Source organism: Aythya ferina, assembly GCF_964211825.1.
Source record: "Aythya ferina genome assembly, chromosome: 1".
NCBI classification, from domain to species: Eukaryota; Metazoa; Chordata; class Aves; order Anseriformes; family Anatidae; genus Aythya; species Aythya ferina.
This window is the reverse complement of record NC_140296.1, coordinates 163,000,748-163,023,937: the sequence shown is the minus strand read 5'-3', so window position 1 is coordinate 163,023,937 and position 23,190 is coordinate 163,000,748. Positions and strand designations below refer to the sequence as shown.

The following is a 23,190-nucleotide window of genomic DNA, read 5'->3' as shown; positions in this document are numbered from 1 at the left end:
CATGTTGGTTTGACATCTTCACTGAGCAAGGTCCAAAAGGCCTGTTCCTGTAGCACATGGTTAAAGATTTGGACACTAGAACCAGGAAGAGCAGATACAAAAAGCTGGTGGCGTGGAATTGTTTTCTCTGAAGGCTAAAAAATGACACAGCTGATATACCAAAATTGACTTGAAAAACAGTTGGATGAAGCCTGCTATGTCCGTGGAAGGTACAGACTCTTGTTTGCAATGCTGTACTGATGGTGGCCAGTTGATTTTTAAGACTTGAATGCTCCACTGTCATGTACCAGCTGTGGACATCAAGCGTCAGCATGGCCATCTGATTATGCTCAGATACATATGCCTTGTGTCTGGGAAGACACCGAGCGGCCCTGCTTTACAGAGCTTGCTTCCAAGCTGTGCTGCCCTGCTCTGATAGACTTTCCTGTTGCCCTTTTTATTTTCCCCATAGCCCTTCCTCCCAGTGTCAAGGATGACCAGTGTTTAACCCATGACTAAGGAGAAGGATTGGTGGTGGGATAACAGTGAAGCACTGTAATGTTATGAGCCTGACACCTCTAGTCTTTCTAGTTCAGCAGCTAGATCATTTGCCCAGCAGCTTCTGCCTGGCTAATCGGGGTATATCAAGGTACATGCAGTTCAGTTCATGGCATAAGTTATTCTTCTTTCTCTCCTGTAGCATGGCCTGGGCCTCCTTTACCTGCTGCATGGCCTCTGCTGTCACCACTCTCAACACCTACACCAAGACAGTGCTGGAGTTCAAACGGAACCACATCAAGGGCTACGAAGCGAGCTTCAAGGATCAGCCTCAGCACCAGCAGTACTTCATACAACAGCAAATAAGCAGCTACTACGAGCCCCGAGACAAGCCCCTCCACTCGGTGTCTGAGGGAGTTGACTTCTACTCTGAGCTGCAGCAGAAAGTGCTACAGCGAGAACCAGAGCTGGAGCTGGATGAGGTCTTGGGGCAGACGATCGGGGAAGATCGCTGTTAAGGATCAATGCACTGGGGCAGAGCAGTGGGGTTTGGGAGGCAAAAAGCTCTGAACCAAACACCAACACCACTGTTAGCAAGTTCATGGGGAGCTCTTCCTTCCTCTAACATTCAGGGAGTGAGAAGAAAAAGTGGGCACTGGGACAGAGCAATGGCAGTGCCAACAGGAGCAATGTGGGTCCTCTCTGACCACAGCTTGAAGGGTGTCCTCAGCTGGGAAGGATGGAAATGGGGGTAGATGTTGTTGGTGCCAGCTGTATCCAAGCATTCTCTGACAGAATTGAGGCAGGTGTCCTAATCCCAACAGTACTGCACTATGGCATAGATACATTCAGTGCAATGCAGCTGGCAAGTTGTAGTGCTGGGCCTCTTTGGGTGGTGTCACACTGTCACTCCAGCAAGCCCCCTTGATTCAGAGTTGGGCATGGGTGCCCATACTGATTTGCTGCAGTCTTCTCTGAACACTATTTATTCCTCATTTCCAGGCCCTGTCACCTTTCCCCACCCCCAGGTTAAAAGTGCTGCTGAAGAATGGGGGGGTTGCTCCCAAACACCTCTCTCTTTCTCTTTCCTATCTGTAACGACTCCCATAAATACTCCCTCCTTGTTTTGCCCCCTCCAGCTCCCATCCTGAGATACTTTCCTGTCTGTCTTTCTATTGTGCTTCCCCACAACCTTTAAGACTCATCTGGACTTTTTCCTTTTTTGTTTTTGTTTCTTTACACCAGACCCCTTTTCCCCTACTGTAAAAATAATGCCAACAGGCCCCGTATCAAGCAAACTCATAATCCCTCAAAAGTGAAATGGTGGCTCATATGACACACTGATGCTGTACACAGTATTTATTTGCTCCACTGCGGTTCACAGTTCAAATACATTTTCCCAACAATATACAGACAGACTCTTTATTCACAGTGGGGACGTGTGTGTGCGGGTGGGGTGAATTCACATTATGGAGGAGCTAGTGTCACTGCACTCAAGTATCAGTTCTCTCGGGAAGAACCTCAGGAGAGTAACTACAGGTAACAGATGCCTCACCTTTCCCAGCAAGGTGGTGGCTAGACAGGAGGAAAGGTGCACTCCTGTTTAATCTTCATATGTTACTGATCCTCACGGTTTTAGTCCCTATTATGCATCTGTATTAACTAACTGAATATTATAAATACTAACCTCTGTCTGGAGGAAAATCCCAGGCCTAGAGCTGTTGCTACAGTTGTGCTAATATATACAAAGCTATTTACACAAAAATACCATTAAACATATACAAACTGTTTTCAGGGTCTGACATTAGGAGAGAAGGGCCCAAGGACCAGCCCTGGGGTTTGCAGCTAATCCTGAAGAGCTATCCTGGAAGCTTTGCACATAGATGCAGTGAGGGAGAAGAAAGGGTGACATCGCAAGAAGAGGTGTCAAGAGCCCAGGAGAGTAAACCCATGGTAGCTGTGCCCATGTGGAGGAAGGATCAAAGTCCTGCTATCACCTCACCACTCGGAGGAAAGTGCAGGGAGGCAGGAAGGGTTACATGCCAGCAGGAGGACAGAAGAGCCATTTGCAGTTCTCACCTCAGCCTGGTTCTGCCTAATGGCAATGGTCAGGCCTAGAAAGGTATATTTGCAAAACAGGCAACATGCTGTTGTCCTGCACTGTTGGGAGCTACCAGGGCACCAAAGTGGCCAATTTATACATGGTCATTTCTGTCGTAGGAAGCTTCATGTAGATGCTCCGCAACTACAACGCGGGAGACTGATGGAACACTCAGAGGCACAGTTCAAAGCACTAAATGTACTGAGAGCAAACCTGCCCCGGGGGCAGTCTGCTCTTTCTGGAACTACACATAGAGCTGGGCTGGCAGGAGAATGGTCAAGTTGAGCCCAGAATATGGGTCAAGTGCACAGAAAAGCTTTCCATCTCTGCTTCTCTGTCTGAGCCTCTAAAGCCTGAAGCAGTAGTGAGAATCAGCTTCTCTGCAACTGGATCTATTGTCATCTTTACAGTGCCAGCAGGGATCTGCTGGGAGTCTATCCCAACAGTGCCAGCAGGGATCTGCTGGGAGTCTATCCCAAAAGGGCTGCAATGCTTTTTGAGGGGGAACTCAGCCCACTGGACTGCAGTATGACATTGCAGTGACACTTCAGGTTCATAAAAAGCTTAAGGATGGATGAACAGGAGGTAGAAATGAGATACGAACCTTTTGCTTCTACGTCACCCACATTAACTTGTTTTGAACTTGGGACTGGGAAAAAAAATACACAAGTGCAAAGGCTGGGAAATGCTGTTGCAGCCTACTTTCTCTAGATCGGGGAGTTCAGCAAAAGAGTTTGTTTTTTTTGTGAGGTTGGCAACAGAATGGAGAAGAGGACTGAGAGCACAGGAAAGGTTGTAGACAAGACTTGCCCTGCAGGAGCCAAATGGAGGCTTCTTTCCAAAAATATAAACATTAAAATAGATGTGTCCTTTACCCACACCATTTGCCTTGAGTCATCATAGCCCACCTTAGGCCTAGAGCTTGTTTGTCTGCCTGGGAATACTGTTTGGACATAAAAAGGAGTGTCCTACCTCTGTTCATAAATTAAACATACAAAAAATATACGTGTATTGTATAAATTGATACATACATATATATATATCTGGAAAACAACAGTTTTCCATATATATATAACCTAGTTGTATATATATGTATGTATATAAGCTCTAAATTCACATTTCCATGTTACCTGGAAGGAAGCATGCAAGAACAGCATTATGGAGGGGGAGACGCTGAACAAGATTCCTCTGGTACAGGACAGGTTTGCCCAGGACAAACCTGCCTCCAGCAGCATTCCCCAGAGCTGAAGAAAGGGGAAGTGCTTTTAGCCCCCATTCTCTCTACACAGCAGTTTTCCTGAAGATCCACAGAGCAGCTTCCTCTATTCCCCATGCAGGCCATAGGTCCAGCCAAAATCTGAGGAACCACTAGGCTAAAGCTGCAAAAGGAAAGGGAAACAAAAAACAAAGCCAAAATCCATTACCATCTAGTCTGGTAGATAGAACTGGTAATTCATGGGAGAGCAACTGAACCTCGGCACCACTAAAGAAAGGATTAATGTTTGCCCATGTCAAAACAAGGGATTTCTGTTCTACTTATCCATTCCCTCTGAGAGTCCCTCAGTCCCTTATGATTACCATCCCTGGTTCTTTTTAAGATCCCTCTCCTTGTCCAACTGTCAAAATTACAGCTTGGCCTCATACTCTGGCCAGCTTATGCCCAAAGGGGCAGGTGGTCACCTTGCAGTCAATTTGCATCCCACCCTATAAAGAGCACCTAAATGTGCTTGTACAGAAGAGATCAGACATCCTCAACAACCTGGATTTCATCAAAGATTCCTGCACAATCTCACCTTGTGAGGAAAGTCAACAAATTTTAGCCGGGCAAGAAATCGCCTCACTTCTCCACGGCTGATTTTGGGAGTGGTGGAGTCCTTTAGCCACACCATTCGACCTTGAGTCATCATGGCCCACTTTAAGCCCAGCTTGCTGACTGAGAGAAATCCTGGCTGTTTTTCAGAGGTTGCAGTTGTTGTCACAGTGATGTGAAATGCATCCTTCTGGAGATCGTTAATTCCAACTGGCCCATCAGAAAAGAGAGAGAAAATATTGGCAAGGAGTAAATGATTATGCTTCTCCCAAAAGAAACCCTCCTCTTTACTCAGACAAAACATCCACTGGACTGAGGGTATATTCTGATTTTCCAATTGCATGCTCATGTGTTCATTAGGGCAAACAATTTTAAGTTAAAAAATTTCTGTGTAAATAAACTGAAAAGGAAATCAGAAATGGAAGTTTTTCGTTCCAGGTGCTGGTTTGAGTTTGACATGTGAGATGTACATATTTAATTAATGCAGTTCACCTGAATAGAGCATTCCTTCCCACTCCTGTTAGCTGATATTTTTACCTCTACAGAATGGGAAATTGGTAAGACATAGGCAAGTCTGTTCACTCCAGCCACCACAGAATGATATGTACAGATCTCAGAAATCCCAGTTTCTAATAAACCCCTCTAAAATGATTTCTATTTATTTTGACCAAGCTGTGTTTTTTGATACAACTGTGATTAAACATACTGCTACGTAGCATCTTCTCCCTGCTTCCTGGTCAACTGGACTCAGATTTTTTAACCCACATCCTGTCATGCCCAACAAGTCGGCTGTTGATTGAACTACTTTAGAAAAGCAAGGAAATCCAACAGGGACTGTATGATCTTGTATAGACATTAAATCTAGATCCACTGTTCCTTAAAAACACACATTTAAATATTTTGGATTCTCACTTTCAAAAAGAAAGTGGAAACAGCAACACAGCTGCTATCCCAGAGAGCAGAACACAGCCAACAAAGGCAGAAGTGTATCTGAGGTAACAAAGAAGTTCCATAGTGATTCTTCATGCACTGCCTTAAATAATAAACAGCTCCATGGAAAGCAAGGGAACTTCTCTGGTACAAAACATGTGTGAAATCAAACTCTGACTTTCCCATTTTTAAATGTGTAAATGAAACTTGGTGGGTCTTTTATTTACAAAGTAAAGGTTGGACAGGACCTTCCTTCAGGAAGAACAGCAATGTGATTTCCCATCTCTGGCTTATGTGTGGTGGATCACACACATTTACTGTAGGCAAAATGATACCATATTGTTTCTCATAGCTAACTCTCCCTTCCTCTTATTTCTTTTAGCCTATGCAGTCTCTCCTCCATTTGTACTCACTTGCTGAAGCAATGACTTTGTCTGTTGCATTGGTGAGGTCCAAAAGGACTGTAGGGAAAACAGGATGGAGGAGATAAAGGTGGTGCAGCCTTTGGCGTTCAGATCTGGGACCAGGTTGCTGTTGGAATGAAAGGCAGACAAAAATGTTACAGATGGCTAGCAAAAAGCAATCTAGTGTTACCAAAGAAACAGAGAAGTTTTCTGACACTGCACTAACTTCATTTGGTTCAGAGATTCAAAAAAATAATGGTTTTGCAGAGCTGAAAGCCTGGAAAGTTTTCTTTCTGGAACAGAATTTGCTTCCCAGACTACGTTTGGTAAAGTTGAGATTTGGCTCTGTGAAAGCCATGCTGATGGACCAAGCTACAGTCTGAAAGTTGGAGTTTCCATGCTGAGTTGTGTGCCTGCATGCTGAGAAGAAGCTCTCAAGGGCTGGGAACAAATTCACAGTAAGAAAATCTCAATGTTGCAGGAAAAAAAAGTGAAATTCACACAGAAAATTTTGGTTTTGAACAAATGAGTTTTAAGTCAATGGAACTTTTTGGAGGAGAAATCACATATAAGCTCCTGTGTGCAGGCTCAGAGAGGTCTGAGTGTCAAACCAAGAAGAAAAGATGTTCCTGGCAGTCTCATATAGTATGTTTAAGGTCAAATTGCATTAGAAATAAAAGAGAAATTGCGTGTCTCACAGACAAGCCTAAAAATGAAGAAAGTATGGTTGCTCACCAGACTTTGTAACACAGGCTGTGCTTCATCAGCCCAGAAGAGGAAAACAGATTTCTTGTCCAAAGTCATGACTGACAGTGCATCAAGTTGCTGCTTCTGCCATGGGAGTTCCTGGTTCCAAACAGGGATGCCAGATTTGCCATCTATCACCACCACCTCAAAACAGGGAAAGAGATATAGCTTCAGTGGTTGTTCAGGTATCATCATAACGGGAGTCTCCTTCCACTGGCACAGCCTGTGCTGCTCCCTGTCATGACTGGCCACACAGTGACCAGTGCCAGCCACAGAAATGGGAACAGCCAGGAGTAGGGAATGACTGCCCCTTCCAACCCAGCCTCCCTCACTATGTTGCTACTGCCCTCTTTGCCTCCTCTTGTTTTACCTTTTTGTTCCCGTCTCCAGTTTGTGCTTGCAGCATGAAGTCCAGAGTTTGATCAGCACTGAAGTAACCTGGCACAGGCTGGCTGTAAATTTGGACAAAGAAACATTCAGCCCTACGTCAGAAAAGCAGGAATTGCTTTCATAGTACATTCTGCCTTTTACAGAGGCAGGATTTGCAATACTAAGTAAAATCTTTCATCCACTGAGAACTGTTCTTACAGGCAGGAATCATTTGTTGGTGGATCAGAAAAGTGAAAAATGATCAAGCAGCTCATTGTGCTTGTTAGCCATTCTTCAGAGTTGTCTGTGTTGGGGCCAACTCTTGCAGGGCTGTCTATGACCCAAGACTCTATGTCCCTTTCCCTAGCATGAGAACCCATACAGTTTTGTTATGGTCATAAAAAAATTCCTAACCCTTTCAAAATTCATCAGCAGATTTGACCTCCTGCTCAAAGTGAATGTCCCAGCCTGCCTTAGCTGTGTAAAGTTGCTCTTAACATCCGCATCATTAATGTCAGCCCATGAATCCTTGCTTTCTTACTGTTGGTGATTTTACAAGCCTTTTTATAACCTTCAGGAGTTCAAATGAAGCCCCCTCCCATCCTTTCCCTTCCGGACAACATAACACTACTACTTGAATCTCCCATTGTAACTCTTTTCTAACTGTCTTACTTGCCTTTGGCTTTCTGAGTCTCAGCTCTGCCTTTCTTAAATTCAGCACAGTTGGACATAAGGCTCTAAGAAGCATAAATGATTCCTTTAAACCACAGAATCATATATTTTAGGGTGAGATGATCACACCATGCCCTCCCTCCTCTTATTTATGACAGATTACTCTATTTCATCCAATTAAGCAAGTATCAGTAGGCTGAGTCTGACTAGATCTACCCAGCCCTGAGGCTTGCTACAGAAATATAAAGAGGAGATAAATTCATCACTTCTTGTGGCAGTCAGTTCTAATGATTAATCCCATCCATAGAAACATTTTCATTTTCTTGAACATGAGTGGCTTCTGCTCCAAGGCACTTGTTCTTGCTATGGCAAGATTAAAATATCTGTTAGTTCCTGTGACTTATATGCGCATATGAACTCACCTCTCAGGCTTCTCTTTGATCTAAGCCCACTAACTTAAATCTTCCATGCTAAAGCACTTTTCCAGCCCTTTTCTCCAAATTTTTTAGCTTCCACTTTAAAATGTGCAGACTAGAATGGCTCCTGAACAGCAATGCCACAGTACAGCAGTGGCTTCACTATGTATACTTAATGCTTCAAACGATGTAATTCACTTTACAGACACCTTTGGCAACCACAACCAATGCTTCCAAGGCAGTATTTTGGGATACTCCCATAGCTTGAAAACTCTCCTGTATCAAAAAGAAGTAGTAGGTAGTTCTATCCTATGGGCATTAACTTAAACTCTCTCCTGAGATGACACATCTCATGTCCCTTTAGGGCTACAGTCAGTGACTGATCCTACAAACTGAGCGTAGACAAGCAAATGTATTTCAGATGCTACCATCAACTGAAAAATCCCACGGGCACTTTCTCAAATGAACCAGAAGGCTGGTAATTACTCCTGCCCAACAGTAATCCCCGCAGCAACCTGCTATTAATCCTCTCTCATCTGAAACATCCATTTACAACACAATTTTCAACTGCTTACTCAATTTCATGGTCTCTGAACTTCACTCTTGTTTTATGACTACTGGTTCTCCTTTATGGTTTTCCAGGGATCTTGTCAAAAGCTCTTTGGAAATGCAGCACACTTGCAACAGCCAGGCTGTTTTTATCAGAGAATGCTCCCAAAAGGTTGGAGTTAGTCAGCTTGGCTGGAGCAAGATGGAGCTTGAGGCAGGTTTACCCAAGTAAAGGGGAGCTCTCAGCTGGTTCTGTACACTATGGCTGATGATGACCCGGGTTTCACAGCATCACATGATCACAGTTTGGGACTGTTTGAATCCCTTGTGACACCTCTGAACTGAATTGGTTCCCCACCCTGTGTTGCTTAGGCAGAACCTCTAAGTCCTATAAAAAATACCATCTTAAATGAATGCACACTATATTCAACCTACTAGATTTTATCTCCCTTAACTCTGAGAAAACAGACAGACTAGGACTTTAGCACAGTGGCCTTGAATAAGAATTGCTTTCATTATTTTTCAATGACCTATCTGGCAGCTTCTGTACACATACTGTACTCTGTCCCTTGGGATGTCACAGAAACAGAAAAAACATGGCTGGAGTGCAGCAACCTGAAATACAAGTTGCCCAGAGAGGTTGCAAAGTCTCCATCCTCACAGCTATTTAAAACCCAACTGCACACAGCCCAGAGCAACCCGGTGTAGCTGAACCTGCTTGAGAAGGGTTGGATTAGATAATCTTCAGAGGTGCCTTCTATTCTCAATTATTCTGTGATTCTGAGAATGGAACAGGAAAAGCAGTTTTCAGCCCTTTTTGATTTGAACCCCCTACAATTTTTCCATTTAGAAATTTCTTCAGTATTCCTGCTTTTACAGCTTCTTTGAACTGGCTTTGTTTAGTCAGCATGTATTTATTCTTTGAACTAGATTCCAGACACATCCAGAAGTCTGCAGACTCTAGGCCAAAAATACTTTTACTCCACCACCTTTCCCCACAGCAAGATGATCTAGCCATAAGCCATTGCCTAAAGCCACTGCTTATGTTACCCACCAGCTCTCAGGATGCTCTTGACAGGTAACACTGAGCTGAGAGGTAACACTGCAACGAGAGCTGCTTTCTTTCCTCCAGACAGCAGAGCAAACAATCTGTTTCCAACATAATTTCCTTGAACTGTGCCCAACTGCTCTTTGCATACATTTAATACAGAGCAATCTGAAATTGCTGGTTATTATCAATTTATTAGATCTAGCTAATTGCTTAATTTACATGTGTGAAATAAGAAGATGAGCAATATTGTTTTAAGGTTTACATTTAGTATAGACTGACTGCCATCAGAGTGATGACTTCCAGCTTTCAAGGAATATTAATATCTGTGGGACATATTAAGACACCTTCTCTGAAGACTTGGATGCTAACACACTAATTCACCTGCTCCTCTCCACTGAGCTGGCAAGTGGCAGCTGCGGACAGCAGATGGGCTGAATCACACACTGGTAGTCCCCTGAGCTTCAGTGCCACAGCAGTCATGACATCAGTGCTGGGTATCTGAATCAAGCCCTTCATATATGAGCACACAGCTCAAAAGATTTCATGTCTTCTGCTCTTTGCTTTCTTTGCCCTCCTTGTTTGCTCAGCAATGTATCCACATGCCCCCAGTTCTTAGATTTCCCTATGGACTTTGTTTTTTTTGGACTTGATTGCTTTCCAAGGAAAACATGTGCTTGAAGGTGAAAGGCAGAAAATAGAACAGAAAGATACAGGAAAGAAAAATGTTCCCAGTACGTAACCTGCTGATATTCTGCATTTCCAGAGTCCAACGGGGCTCCAGGTCCTGTCCCTGTAGCAGGATCAAGCCCTCTTTGCTGGTGATGAGCAGGTTGCTGCAGTTTGTGTCAGGTGTCTTCATCATCTGCAGGAATTCAACACCCCCACTGGGACAAATGGAAAGCAGAGAGAAGATTCCTAGGCTTGTATTCCCGCATCTCAGCATTACCTGCTTGTCCACATAACAATTCATGCTACCTAAAATTTGAACTATTCTTGGAGAAGCCCATCTTTTCCCCACTGATGGAGCTTAGCTTCCTGTTGTGGGTTTCTAAGCAGGCTAAATAAGCAGGCTAAATTCAGGTCTGGGCTCTTCTGAACATCTTGAGTTACTATAAAAAGCACAGACTGTGGAGGCTCACATTTGTTCCTTCCCTTTATTCCTAACTGGGCTGACCCTGACCACAATTTGCCAGTAATGGAGAAGGGGCTGTGAAATCCTGGCCCACAATGCTGTACAGGGGCTGGGCTTCCCAAAAGGACTCTATTAGCTGGAAACACTATGTTTTTTCCTCCAGAAATGCACAGGAGGCAGAAGAAAGGTACAAGGAGCAGAAGAAGCAAAAGAGTCCATTTTATCATACTTTGTATTTCTTTTTCTAGGACAACCACAGGACAGGGAGGAAACAATGTACTCTAGAGTGCTGTTATCAAGGATGCAATGAAAGACAATATTGAAGTAGCAGGGAACGTGTCTAGGAGCACTAAAAGGCGCTCACCCTCCCCTACCTCTTCCAGCAGAAGCAAGATGACCAGTTTATCTCCTACCTGTAAATGTCAATGAGCTCTGACAGGTTTACAGATCTTCGTTTTTCCCACTCTGGCTCCTCCTGCTGCAGCATTGCAGGAAAGCTGTCCCGGTTTCTGGCTTGGGTAAAGATATCCCTCAGGGCAACTGCTTGGACATTACCTGCCAGGAAAAGTAAAAATGAAGTCATGCCTGCAAAGGTTAATTGTGTGATAGTACAGAGGGTCCTTTGGACCACTGTAGCTGTGGTAAAAGGCCACATGAAGTAGAAGGCAAAAAAAGAGCTGAAAGTTCCTTGGAATTATGTGCCATGATGAGCTGGCTTTGGAAAACTCCAAGATATTTCAGGCACTGGTACTCTTTCACATCATGGCAGTGAGACTCTCTCTCATGCTGTCTACTTCCAGATTTTACATTGCAAAGCATGGAGCAGACAACCCAGGCACTCTCTGAGCCACTTCTGGTAAAATAAATGTTTTCTCAGTAAGGAGAAGTATTGGAGAGGCTAGGTGTGTCTTACCAAAACCAAACAGGATGTAGATGGCTCCCCGGCTGGTGATATGGACTTGAGGACCAATCACTTTCCCTTCTCCATTGATGCTGTACTTCACAGGCCCACCCAAATCAGTCCCGGTCTTTCCTGACACCAAGACGAAAAACACATCAGGCTGCAAAGAGAGAGATGTAGAGATTTCTGGCAGTGATTTCATGCATTTGTACTCTCAGAATCTTTCCTGGTGCCCACAGCATGAAGCTCTGCTGCCTTTTCCATCCACAGCAAGGTCTAACTAGTGGTGTCTCTGCTCAGTTTGGTTTCCTGGGAGTCTTACATTCATGGTTTTCTCTTGTCTGCAAAAGCATCAAAGATGGAAGGGACTTCAAAGAAACAGACTCCTCTAACAACAGCAATGCTAGAATCACGGGGATGTGAGCATAGAGGAAATCTGCACTTAAATTCATCACACAAGTACTTATTGCCTCTGGATAAGCTGAGTGCTCCTTTCTCCAGGGATCTAACTCAACATGACTTCCTACAATGCTGCTAAACACTCACTTCAAAACAAGCATTCACTGAGCAGAAAAAGATAGTTCTCAAGTCTCAGCCAGGAGTGAATAATGACCCTTCTGTTCATTTGCAGCTGATAAGAAATGCAGGTAGTGTCATTATTGCTTGATCTCACTGCTCTGAGCCACTGAAAGAAAGAAGGCGTTTTTCAAAGAAATCTAAGGGAACAACAATTAGGAGCTCTTGTATCGCCTGTTATAACCTTTCCACATCAAGGGTCCCTGTTTTTCCTCTAAGCAGTTAAGGTCCTTTCAGACCTGTAGCAGGGACATGCTGTACCTGTGTCTCTTTGAGAGCCAGAACAACAATATCTCTAACGCCATCTCCATCTACATCCGGAAGAGTTGCAGCCGGTGCAGCCAGGATCCCATCAGAAAGGTGGATGGAGTTCAGTGTCCAGATGGTCTTGCCTGTGGGAAGAACAGGACCAGAGAGACCTGCAGCACTTGGGGAACCAGTGGGCATCCCCAGCAAGTTCCTCAAAACCTATGTGAAGGACAGAATAAGAGAGCTTGTCTTCCCCATTCCTGGAGAAAAGGGAAGAAAAGCATTCAGACTGGGACAACATGCAGTGGGAAGTAGAGTTCTTCCCCTAGCATTTCTTCAGATTGGCTTTGAGACATGCCTTCGTCCTGCTGTGCTTCCTTCTCTGCATCTCTCTACACAGACCTGAGCCCAACAAGCTTCCTGAAACAGCAGGGAATATCTGAGGTTCACTCTTGGAAGGAGAACTTAAATAGGAGTGGTGCTGGTCTGCAGGACAGCAGTCAGCAGTAAAGCCTGTAGGTGGATGCCAGGAAAGGGAACAGATGGGCAGTTCTGATATTCAAAGTGCAAATCTGTGTTTCAGTTAAATTCCCAGCAGCAAATAGCCACTCCAGCATAGCATGCTCACTCCACCTCAGGGTGAAAGCATGTTAGCAGACATGATGTCAAATGGTTCAGCAGTCCAGCATGGACCCAGCTGGAAACTCAGTAAAACCTGATTTGCAAATTGGCAGATGAACGCCAAAAAAGGCAAAATGGAATGTGATGCTTTTACTTATTTGTAAGTCTTTTGCCAGCACTTCCATTTTTCAAACCAGTTTAAAAATGCTTTGCTGCTGCTACTGCTGTGTAGGATATGGTTCATCCTTGCATGACAAAGGAAACCAAAGGCCAGACCTGCAAACACTAGTGTACATTATTAAAGCTGCTACTGCTGGTAAAGGAGACAGCCTGTGGTCCTCATGATGCAAACACGGAGCCGTGCACATGATATGGTCCCTAAAAATATTTGAAAGGTAAGTACTGCTGCTCATTGACTGAATCTATCACTTACACCCAAAGTTTCTTGTCTCTCTCCATCCTCTGTTCTGATTCCAAAATCATTCTCCTATAGTTACCTATCAATATTTCTGTCAGTGAATTAATGTGGCAGAACAAGCAGCAATCAGAGAATGGAGATGCACATGACCATGTGATTAAAAATGCAATATTCATTCATATTTAATCAATTTTTCTATGGGCCTAATTTCTCTGATGGGTTTACTAGCTGTAGCATATGTCTCTGTGTAACTTCTCGATCTGGTGCTCAGCTTCCCAGTGCTGCTACGTAGGTGCAGAGCTGTACTAACAGCTCATTGTAGATGAAAACAGACCTTACATATCCTTTATGCCACGCAGCTATTACAGATGAACAGATAAGATTAACACTTTGAAATGCTCTGAGATGGTAGGATGGAGATGCTACCAGAGAGTGGCAATGGTCTGCTGTCTCTCTCACCCTTTGTAACTAGAAACTTATTAGTGCTTTCACTCTTTCCTGTGTGTCACTAGATAACAGCCAGCACAAAGTGCCAACACTGAATCACTCGTGCTTATTGGCCCTTCAAAAGAAAGGCAAAAGCAGCAGCATCTTTCTAACATGCTAGTAATTGCCTTTACCTGTGGAAGCGCTGAGAAGGCTGAGGAATTTAGATGTTCCTGTCACAAGGCAGGTGGGCTCTCCTGGTGCCCCCAGAGACAACCCTTTGCACTGTACACTCCGGGTCTCCTCTGGAAGCTGGATGGACCATAGAGTGCTACCATTCATACCAGAAAGGGCCACCACAGTCACAGAGGGCCTAGAGACACCTGGAAGAGACAGGAGAGAGAGAAAGTGAAATCCCTTGGCTTCAAAGGCTATCTTCATAGTGTCTTTGGTCCTTGTGCTTAAGTTCCAGCTCCACCTCCTGAAGCTGAGTGGCTCAAGCCAGTTATCTCCACACTGTCTTAAAGTAAAGGTCAGATCCCACCCTTTGGATTAGTCTCTCTGCCTGCAGAGCCTAGCAGTGACCTGAGCACACTGCAAGAAATGTGGCCAGGTGGGCACAGAGAAACCAAGCTCCTCTTGGGGACAACCTGCTGAGCTGTGCTGACTTCCTGGTGTGAAACACATTGCTGTCAAACCAGACTGACCCTTCCGATCCCCTCTTCCTTAAGCCAATGGACACCACTGAGGGGATGTCTTAAGTGACTCCCAAGGCAGCTGCCACCTCATGTGGAAGGTCTGGGCTGTCTGTAATTCTGGGGCACCAGAAAGTGACTGACAATCTGAGAGCTTTTTCCTTTGTTTTCCAACTTTTTTTGTTGTTGCTGTGAAAAACAGACTGAATGCAACAAATTGGTGTAACTCAGGGTCTTTTCCTGATTCACCAGTTAGCACAAAATAACAGTGAGAAAAGGCGTCCTATGCTGCTGTTTCAATAGACTATTGGCTCTGATTCCAAATGCCAACAACTTTTAGCTCAGCCTCTCCTCAGATACAATTGTGGTTACTGCAATCTCCACCCTGGACATTCATACCACAACTTAAGATGAACTCCCATACATTTCAAGATAACAACAGTTCCTGTTGGCTCCCGTCTTACTGCCAAAACTCAGCATGACCTGACTACACGGAGAGTGTATCTGGGCCACTGGCTAAAATCAAGTCTGAGCCCACCCTCTAAATCTAAACCTACCCTCTTCTCAAACTGAAAATCATATGGCTCACGCTACGGATCAATTCTTTTTGTTGGGTTGGCAGGGATCTAGAACACCTAATTCTTCAATGCAGCTCACAACTGCTGTGTGTATAAGCTGGTTAAATATCTAACAATGTCACAGCTTGGTGCACCAGAACCTATTCTAAGCAGCCACCAGAACGAAGAAGGGTGATCCCTGCTAAACAGTCAAGCACAGAAGCTTCCCCACCATCAGCCAATTTATTGTACATGAATTAACATTTGGAGCCTGGTAGGGATATGGAGGGACATGGAGAAAAAGGCAGCAAGGTGGGGCTATTTCCTCCAACACCAACCTGCAGCTGCTCTAAAAACAACAGAATCACTGCAATAAAAGAAGTTTGTACAGCCCTCTTTGGCCCCGGGGAAGACAGGGAATCAGAGCAGCTCCAGGGAAGAAAATCCATAACGCTCCCTGTTGGCAAGCAGTGAGCTAGCTCAGAAGAATCAGAGCACTCAAGCAGTCAGTCTGTCATCACTGTTCCTATTGCCAGCTACCCTTAGCAATGGCCAGGAGACCAGATCACAGATCAGGAAAGAGTCCAGACTACTACTGAATCCTGTCTATGATCTTTGTCAAGCTGCTTCCCTTCTTTGTGCTTCCATCTCCCTATCTGTAAAATGGAGGTATAGAGACAGAGCTTTTTTGTTAAGAGCTTTGAGAATTAGCAAAGGGGGAAAAATAACGCCTTATTTCTAATTGCTATTTGTAGTGCAGTGCTTTCTGATTGCTTTATCTCTGCCCTCAAGCCAAGTGTGCACAAGTACAGGACAAAGAGATGGACTTGCCCCAAGATGAGATGAGGGGAAATGGGTGACTGACTGGCTGAGAACAGGTACTGGAGTAGAGGCTTGCAAGGAAAATAATGAACAGCATGACAAAGCACAGTCACAGAACAGAAGCCATGTTAATGAAAGAAACAACAAGGTGGATTTGTAGGGGTACGGACTTTTCCCATGCACTAGACGAATATACCAAGGTTTGTACTGACAAGTACAGAAAGGGGAGTGGAAGGAACTGTGGTGCTTACCCATGACACTGGCATTCATCAAGGCTGTGAAGACGATGAGGATGTCAGGAAGCCCATCGCCGTTCACATCACACAGCTCCAGTGGGGATAACACTCCACCTGCAACAGTCACAGAGAACCACCGCGCTGCTGACAGAGCAGCCACTCAGCCCACTCTTCACACTGGGAGCAGAAGGCTGGCACAAAAAACAGACTCATGGAGTCTGCTAGGGAAGCAGTAATGCCAGACAGCTCCCACCACAGCTAGATCTTTCACTGCATGGAAAGGCAGAAATGTAGCATCTGAGACAGAGGAAGGAAAGGGAAAAATACAGGAACTGACAGAAAAAGATATCTGTTTCCCACTTCACTTTCTGAGGTGATGTGGGAGACACACATCTTATGAAGAGCTTAGATTTGGAAGCCAGGGGCAGAAAGCAAGGAGGGAGAGACATATCTAGACCTGGTAGAAATTATTTCACAAACTACTGTTACTTTACTTCAGAGGTCAGAACGGGAGATACTTCAGAAATGTTATCAGTGGCCTGTGTAAGTTGGCAAAAAGATCCCAAATGTTGATTTAAAGATTCAAGCAGGGCAAGACAAAAGAAATAAGGTTAGTTGAGCCAGTCAGGAGACACAAAGATTTCTATCTGTCTCTTCCCAAACACTCCCACACACTTCAGTGTAGAGGTGCTGGTACAACCCAGGGTCTAGAGAGGGAGGCACTATGTTTTAAGGTGGGCTGGGCCATCTGTATCTGAAACAGAGCACACCATCCAGACAAAAAGGTAGGATGGGAGAAGAGTCAAAATGCTTTTCGGTGTTGACAGAAACAAGATTTTGTGGTACTGTTAGCTACTGGAGCCAGATTTTGCAGGCTTCAGCTTGAAGAACAAGCAGGACAGAGCTGCCTGTCTATTACCTTGAAGGATCTGCAGTGGTGAGGAAGGGTCTCTGCTCTGAGCTGGCTCTCCCAGATAGGTCTCTCCCGCCGATGCCCAGCCTGGGAGCTGCCACCTCCCCCACGCCAGATGCTGTTCCTGGGGCTTTCTCACCTGTTCCCTGACCTAGGTTGCGGTTCCAGGTGTTATGCAAATCCCTAGGGGGACAGGGAATGAGAAACGCGCACACCAAAACAAGAATCATCGAGATCACCACAGTGAGCAAAAAGACCGCTGTGCGCAGGTATGGCATGAGGGAGGGAGCAGCCTTCTGCTCCAAGCTCCCAGCCGCCTCTGCAGGATAACCCTCAGGCGCGCTTTCTGACGTGCGCTGCTTTGTCATCCCAACCTCCACATCGGAGTCAGGATCCTGCATCTCCTCAGGGGGGCTCTTTCCATTCTTGACACCCCCGTTTTTCTGTATGTTGAGTACGAGGTCATCTTCGCTTTCATCACTATCAGCCTGAGTGAGGGGATCGTACTCCCGGAGGTCCGGGCTCTTCTTTCCTGAGGAGAGATGGAGACAGACAATAAAGCATTAGCTCCTTGCTTTTTCAGGATTTCAGTGGAGAAAAGGCTACAGTGAGCCAGGTGAGATCCCAGTGAGAGCTGTGAGAGAAAAGACAGGGTCCAGGTTTTGGAGTAGGAGCTACAGGAGAAGTGATGCCAACCATTTATTTCCCCAAGATAAAGGCATATATATATATATAAAATATCTATACACATACATAGATACAAGTATGCATGTATACTTTCCTGTTTGGTAGTGAGCTACATGGACATGAATCGTGCTTAGTCCTCTGAGTACCTAAACTGCAACACTCTCTTGACTTCAGACTGAACTCCTTTAGCATTTGCCAAACCCTAATCCCAACACAGCCCCTCTTCACTTGTAGGCTATGTCCCCCAAGGGGGACATCATCTGCAACTCATTTTTCCCCTGCTTCTTCTTCCCGGTCCAAGCAGCACTGCTGCCTTCTGGTGTGGTGTATTTGCTGTCCTGCTTCATGAGGGATGGAAGGGTCTCAGCTGGGATGAAGCTCTGTGAAAGGTTTGTCTTCAAAAATGGGTATCAACTCCATGAAGATTATGGCAAAGTAAGTGATTTTGGCCTGTTGGGTCAGTATATCCTGGTGTCTGAAGGGATCAGGGATGCTCCTTTGAGACGCCACCTTCTCTGCATGGCTCAGCCAGCCGCTACAGTGGGAAACCAGCACTCCTGCTCTGCTCCTGCTCCCACCTCAGCTGACAGCTTGTGCCCGGCCTTGCTGAGATAGACACCATAGTGCTGATGCCTTCAGGTGGTGGTACAAGAAACTAGCCAAGCTCTTGGAGCCTTCCCAGCTCCTGCCCCTGCACCACAGATGCCTGACACATGGATGACTTCTCCCCCAAGCCCTTGCCAGCCGCAGGGAGTGTGATGAGGGCAGGGGCAGAGCCTGGTGCTACCTGCTGGCTTAAGGCCAGGGCCATCTGGTCATGGGGGCAGGTGAGATCCACACAGCCTCAGGCTCTGAGCTATGAGTGCAGGAGCGCATCTCAGGGAGCTGCCCCCAGCCACTGGGCTGGGCATGGAGCCATGGCCGCTGCTTGGATGTTTAAAGGGTTTCGGTCTGTTTCTTTCTCTCTCCTATTCCAAGCTGGGATTTTGTTATCCCAGGTATCTATCTCATTTCCCTTTGCCTAAAGCTGACCTGAGACAAGAGCTAACTTGTGCCTGGAGATGCCTGAAGGGATACATGCAAGGCATAAATAACGGGAAAAAAAAACACAAGCTATAACTATTCTCAGACACTAAGATAACAGAAAGGCTCTACTGAGTGGAAATTTAAGGACTCTCATGGTTATTCTTACTGCATAAGATAATATGCCTTACTTCTGTTTTTCCTGTAAAAGGCAGACCCACGGTTAAACAGGTATTGTAACATTTAGTTAAGATTTAAGAAAAACAGTCAATCCCAATACAGGTCAAAAGCCTCACAGTAAGAGGAGCAGCCAGGGCAAGCCACCCATACTGATCAGAGGGAAATAAAGATATCCCAACAGATCATACGTCTAAATCAGACCCTTCCTTTCTGAACCACGTGCTTCCACGTAGGACTCCCATTAAAACACTCTGGTGCACAAACCCACTCAAAAAAGCAGTAGAGCACTCAGCTAAAAAGCACTGCATTCCTATGGGACTGTGTATCCTTGTGAGACACTGCGTTGTTTGACATAGTTCTGCCCTGAAATAACATGCACTCAAAGTGTATGCATTTCAGGGAAAGTCTTGGCCTGACCTCAGTGGCACACAGCTCTCTGCTTGGAGATTGCAGTGTGCAAGCTGTGTGAGTTTCCCAGCCGTCTATGCAGTAGGATTGTGCTACGCTGCTAAAAGAGAATTCAGCAAAACCAAGGAGTTCCACGGAGGACTCACTGGCAGGGTATTTACAGCATCACACTACAAATCCAGATGTGCCAGCTTGATCCAGGTCACAGTGGTATTAAAACTAAATGCTGCTGACCCAAGAGTAAATGGTATTTCAAATATTTGGCCTGGGAAGTCAAAGGTAGACAGTTCTGATGTTAGCCAGACTGCTCCCGATTTTGAACCCTGGTGTACTTTGAGTACAACAGCATGCTTACACTTCAAATAGACTGTGACTTCCTTAGTTATTTTAATTCCAGACAGTGGACCCAGAAGACTAAAATTTGTTGCTCATCCTTGGAGCAACTAAAAGTATTGGCAGGAATGAGCTTTATCTGCTATGGTTTTGCTTTGGATCTCTAGAAAACAGAAAGGACCTTGAAACTATGGCTCACCCACTCCTTGTGCTGCCTGGGACCGAGATGCTGGGAACATGGACAGTCATGTCAGCCACCACAGAGGTTCTGTGACAGGAACACCGTTCCTGCTGAGAACCAAGTAAGAATCCCAATCCACTTGTCAGATGTTAGAAAACAGCTACTATACAGGTAAATAAAGATTAATTGAGATTCTTACAAGGCATAAAATGCCCTGATGAGGTTTTTTTAAACCACAAGGAGAGAAGATACTGCCCTTTAACACAGGCTGCTGGAGCACTCACCTAGCCCATAGGAAACCCAAGTGTGTATCTAACCTCAGAGGATTCACATGCTTATCTCCCACTGCTCCAAAAATACCCTAACAAACGATCTGTCAGTGCTTTGGGAACACATCTGGCGTGCACATGCTCAGCCCAGCCTCCTGAGGCTGTTCTGCAGTGCAATGAGTAAGTAACTCTGGATTCACCTGGCTGGAGAAAGAGCAGAAGGGACGTGACTCTTCACCTGAGTTTCAGGTCACTTGCCGCGGGAAGGAAGGATGCCACACCAGGTTTCCACTGATTGCTCCAAGATTTTTAAACAGAAAAGTACAGAGAGACCTAAATAGCAGTAGGATTTGTGAAAACAAGGCCACTCACATCATTTAGAGAATTATCATTTACTAAGAAGTGCTCACTGACTTCAGACTCAATTTTTTTCCTTTCTGGTCAGCACAGAGGCTCAGGCAGGGGGAAGGCAGTTTGTCCATCGAGAGATTGCTGAAGCTGCCATTGTTTTAAGCGATGAGCTCTCAGAAAATCCAGTATTCCTGTGCAGTTTCTACTTTCCACTGTGCAAGTAAAAATAAGTCAGCTTCTTGATCAAACTCTTCTTGATCTCACCCTATCTCCTGAAACAATAATCAATGTGTAACTGTCACAATCCTGCACTAAATAAAACAGACGCCAGACGAGCCTGCAGCAGATCGGGGGCCTTGGACATGTAATAGACTTGTGTAACTCACATTCTGTTATCTACCTTTTGCACAGTGTCCCTAAGTGTATATAAACTTTGCACCCACTCTACTGGGACAGTACTCTCCTCAGCAGTCAGCTTCTCTACTGATCTGCATTTTCACCTGTGGCTAATGAACAGCTTCCCTCCTGACCTCACCTAACTGGTATTTGTGTGTGTTTTTTTTCATGACACTAATGATAAAACAGAGGTTCCCAGTCAGTGGCCTGTGGTTACAAACAACCAGGGGAACTGCTGGTTGTGGTCTGTGGATAAATTATCAGTAATGATACTCTTTTTTTTTTTTTTTTTTTTTTTTTTAATCACTGATAGAAAAAGCAAATACCAAAGAAGGAGATTTTCCAAGGCAGAAGAGAAAGAAAATGCCCCAAGCTTGTTAACTTCCAAGGGCAGTAGGACTCCAAAATGCACTTTACTAATTTGAAAATCACCATGCATTTGCCTGACAGTACTTTTTGCACAGGCTGCTCTTGTGACTGCTGCAGCAGTAGAATGTGACCTCCCACAGAAGAAAAGATGAATTGTGCTACAGCTTGGAAAGGAGGCACCTGTGAGGTGATCCGTGTTAAATCAGGTCCTGCTCATAATGAAATATTCATTGCTAGTGCTGATGCCTTGAAAGCTATTAAATTGTCATATTTCTTTCTTTCTTGACTTACTAGAAATGCTTTTTTCTGCATCTACTTTAGAGTGAAAAGAGCAAACCTTGGACTTCAGACAAGTGCAATTTTCAGCGCATTATTCCAATGATGACACACTGGTTCCAGTATCCTTTGTACTCGCTTCAGGCTTCTGTTTATTCTTTTGTTTTTTTTGCAGTTGGCAGGCACCAGTCATTGGGTACTGCAGACATATCTCTCAGCCCATAGGGAAGTAAGTTGCCACATACTGATGTAATTAATTTAATGAGATGCAGCAGAAAAAACAGCTCTAGCAATAGGCTTTCTGCTTTTTCACTGCTGTCGAAAGCTACATTTTTCAGGAGTTAACCACATGAACAAAGTATGATTCATGCAGTTTCACCTAAGGACTGATACAAGAACCATTTTCCTCACTGTAGCTACAAGGCCTGTGCTCTTTTCCCAAATCAGTGCCTCCCAATGGCAGATCTCAAATAGCTCTTGCTAGTGCCAGAGATCCCAAGAGAGATTTGTCCTTGTTACTGTACAGTTTCCCAGTGGTCACACACCAATAGACACACACACCAGTTTGCATTTGTCCTAAATAAACTTCACGTAAAATCGATTCTTTCCTGCTGCCAGGAACAACAGTCTCATGAAACCAAGAAGAAATGGAGTAGCAAGTGAATCTGTGTGTGAGACCAAACAGGCCTGATGTAAATACAAAACTACTGAGCACTGCTGTGGGTTACCAAAGGCAGGCCGGAAGGGCCCTGCAGACATTACTGCGACCTTCTTGGACCAACAGAGGAGGAAGGCACTGCCTGCCCTGGATGCTGCTTCATGGATTGGGGCACTGCGGGATCATACTGGGGTGCAGATTTGGGAAGGAGCCTCTGTCCCATGGCTGTTCTGAAGGCAAGACGTGGCCAGGAGGGGCACCGAGGCACCTTGCCATTGGGGTAATGGAGCCAGGTGCTTTGGCAGCGTCCCCTGCAGAGTCCTGCCAGTGCTTTCAACAGCACCTAGCAAACTCAAGGCGTGGTTTAGCAATGTACCCTGATAACCCATAATATCCATGCCAAAGAGAATGGTTGGACTGCTGCTGGCTGCCTTATCTTTGGAAGATCTGGCTCCCAGCACAATAGTCCCTTATGTTCCCATATCCTTTCATCTCGCTCAACATCTCCGGCCAGGAACTACGCAGAAGAGCGAGGCAGACCCTGAACACCCACCTGGCTACGCTCAGCGACACGTACCCAACCCCTGCCCTTTGCCTTTTTGGGGTAAAACCGGCAGGAGGGCCTCGGGCAGGGCACTGCGAGGCTGCCTGGAGCCCTACGCCCCCCGCAGCCAGCCCCAGTCCCGCAGGAGGCCCCCGCAGCGCCCGCAGCCCCGGCCCCTTCCCCACCACGCCGGGAGCAGGAGCAGGACCGGCCGCGGGCGCGGCTGCCCCCGGCCCGCCCCGGCCCATCCCGGCCCGGCCCCGCGCTCCCTCCCGGCCGGCCGCGGCCGCAGCCCCTCACCCGGCAGCTTCAGCGCCCGGGACAGCACCGTGGCCATGGTGGAGAGCGCAGTGAGCAGGCGCGCCGCCCGCTGCCTCCTGCTCCCTCCTGCGGCACGCTGGGGAATGTAGTTCTGCCGAGGGTCTCTGCCAGGCCAGGACCGG

At 45.7% G+C, this 23,190-nt stretch overlaps 2 protein-coding genes across 10 annotated transcripts in view; one reads left to right on the top strand and one right to left on the bottom strand.

Moving 5' to 3' along the window:
* The window catches only part of GSG1 (germ cell associated 1), a 16,702-nt gene extending 14,817 nt beyond the window's left edge, over window positions 1-1,885 (top strand). For all 9 annotated transcript variants that reach the window (XM_084506001.1, XM_084506000.1, XM_084506004.1 and 6 more), the window contains one exon: window positions 680-1,885. In XM_084506001.1, coding sequence (XP_084362127.1) covers window positions 680-995 — 316 coding nt within the window. In that variant the 3' untranslated portion in view covers window positions 996-1,885. The remainder of the gene's footprint in view (window positions 1-679) is intronic.
* On the bottom strand, window positions 1,822-23,190 carry FAM234B (family with sequence similarity 234 member B). The gene is made up of 13 exons (XM_084505996.1): window positions 23,048-23,190; window positions 17,212-17,604; window positions 16,175-16,273; window positions 14,044-14,232; window positions 12,397-12,527; window positions 11,572-11,719; window positions 11,072-11,213; window positions 10,267-10,410; window positions 6,840-6,921; window positions 6,458-6,613; window positions 5,732-5,849; window positions 4,372-4,598; window positions 1,822-3,957 (listed from the first exon to the last, which is right to left on the bottom strand). The coding sequence occupies exons 1-13, from the start codon at window positions 23,082-23,084 to the stop codon at window positions 3,952-3,954; spliced, it is 1,872 nt and encodes a 623-aa protein (XP_084362122.1). The 5' UTR covers window positions 23,085-23,190; the 3' UTR covers window positions 1,822-3,951.

Bases quoted from the DNA above. Each gene is read 5' to 3' on its own strand.
- FAM234B (XM_084505996.1), bottom strand. From the start codon at position 23,084: ATGGCCACGGTGCTGTCCCGGGCGCTGAAGCTGCCGG. The intron at 16,274-17,211 runs GTGAGAAAGCCC...TGACTGTTGCAG, and splicing joins CAACCTAGGTCAGGGAACAG to GTGGAGTGTTATCCCCACTG. The intron at 6,614-6,839 runs GTAAAACAAGAG...CCCTGTTTTGAG, and splicing joins CTGGAGACGGGAACAAAAAG to GTGGTGGTGATAGATGGCAA.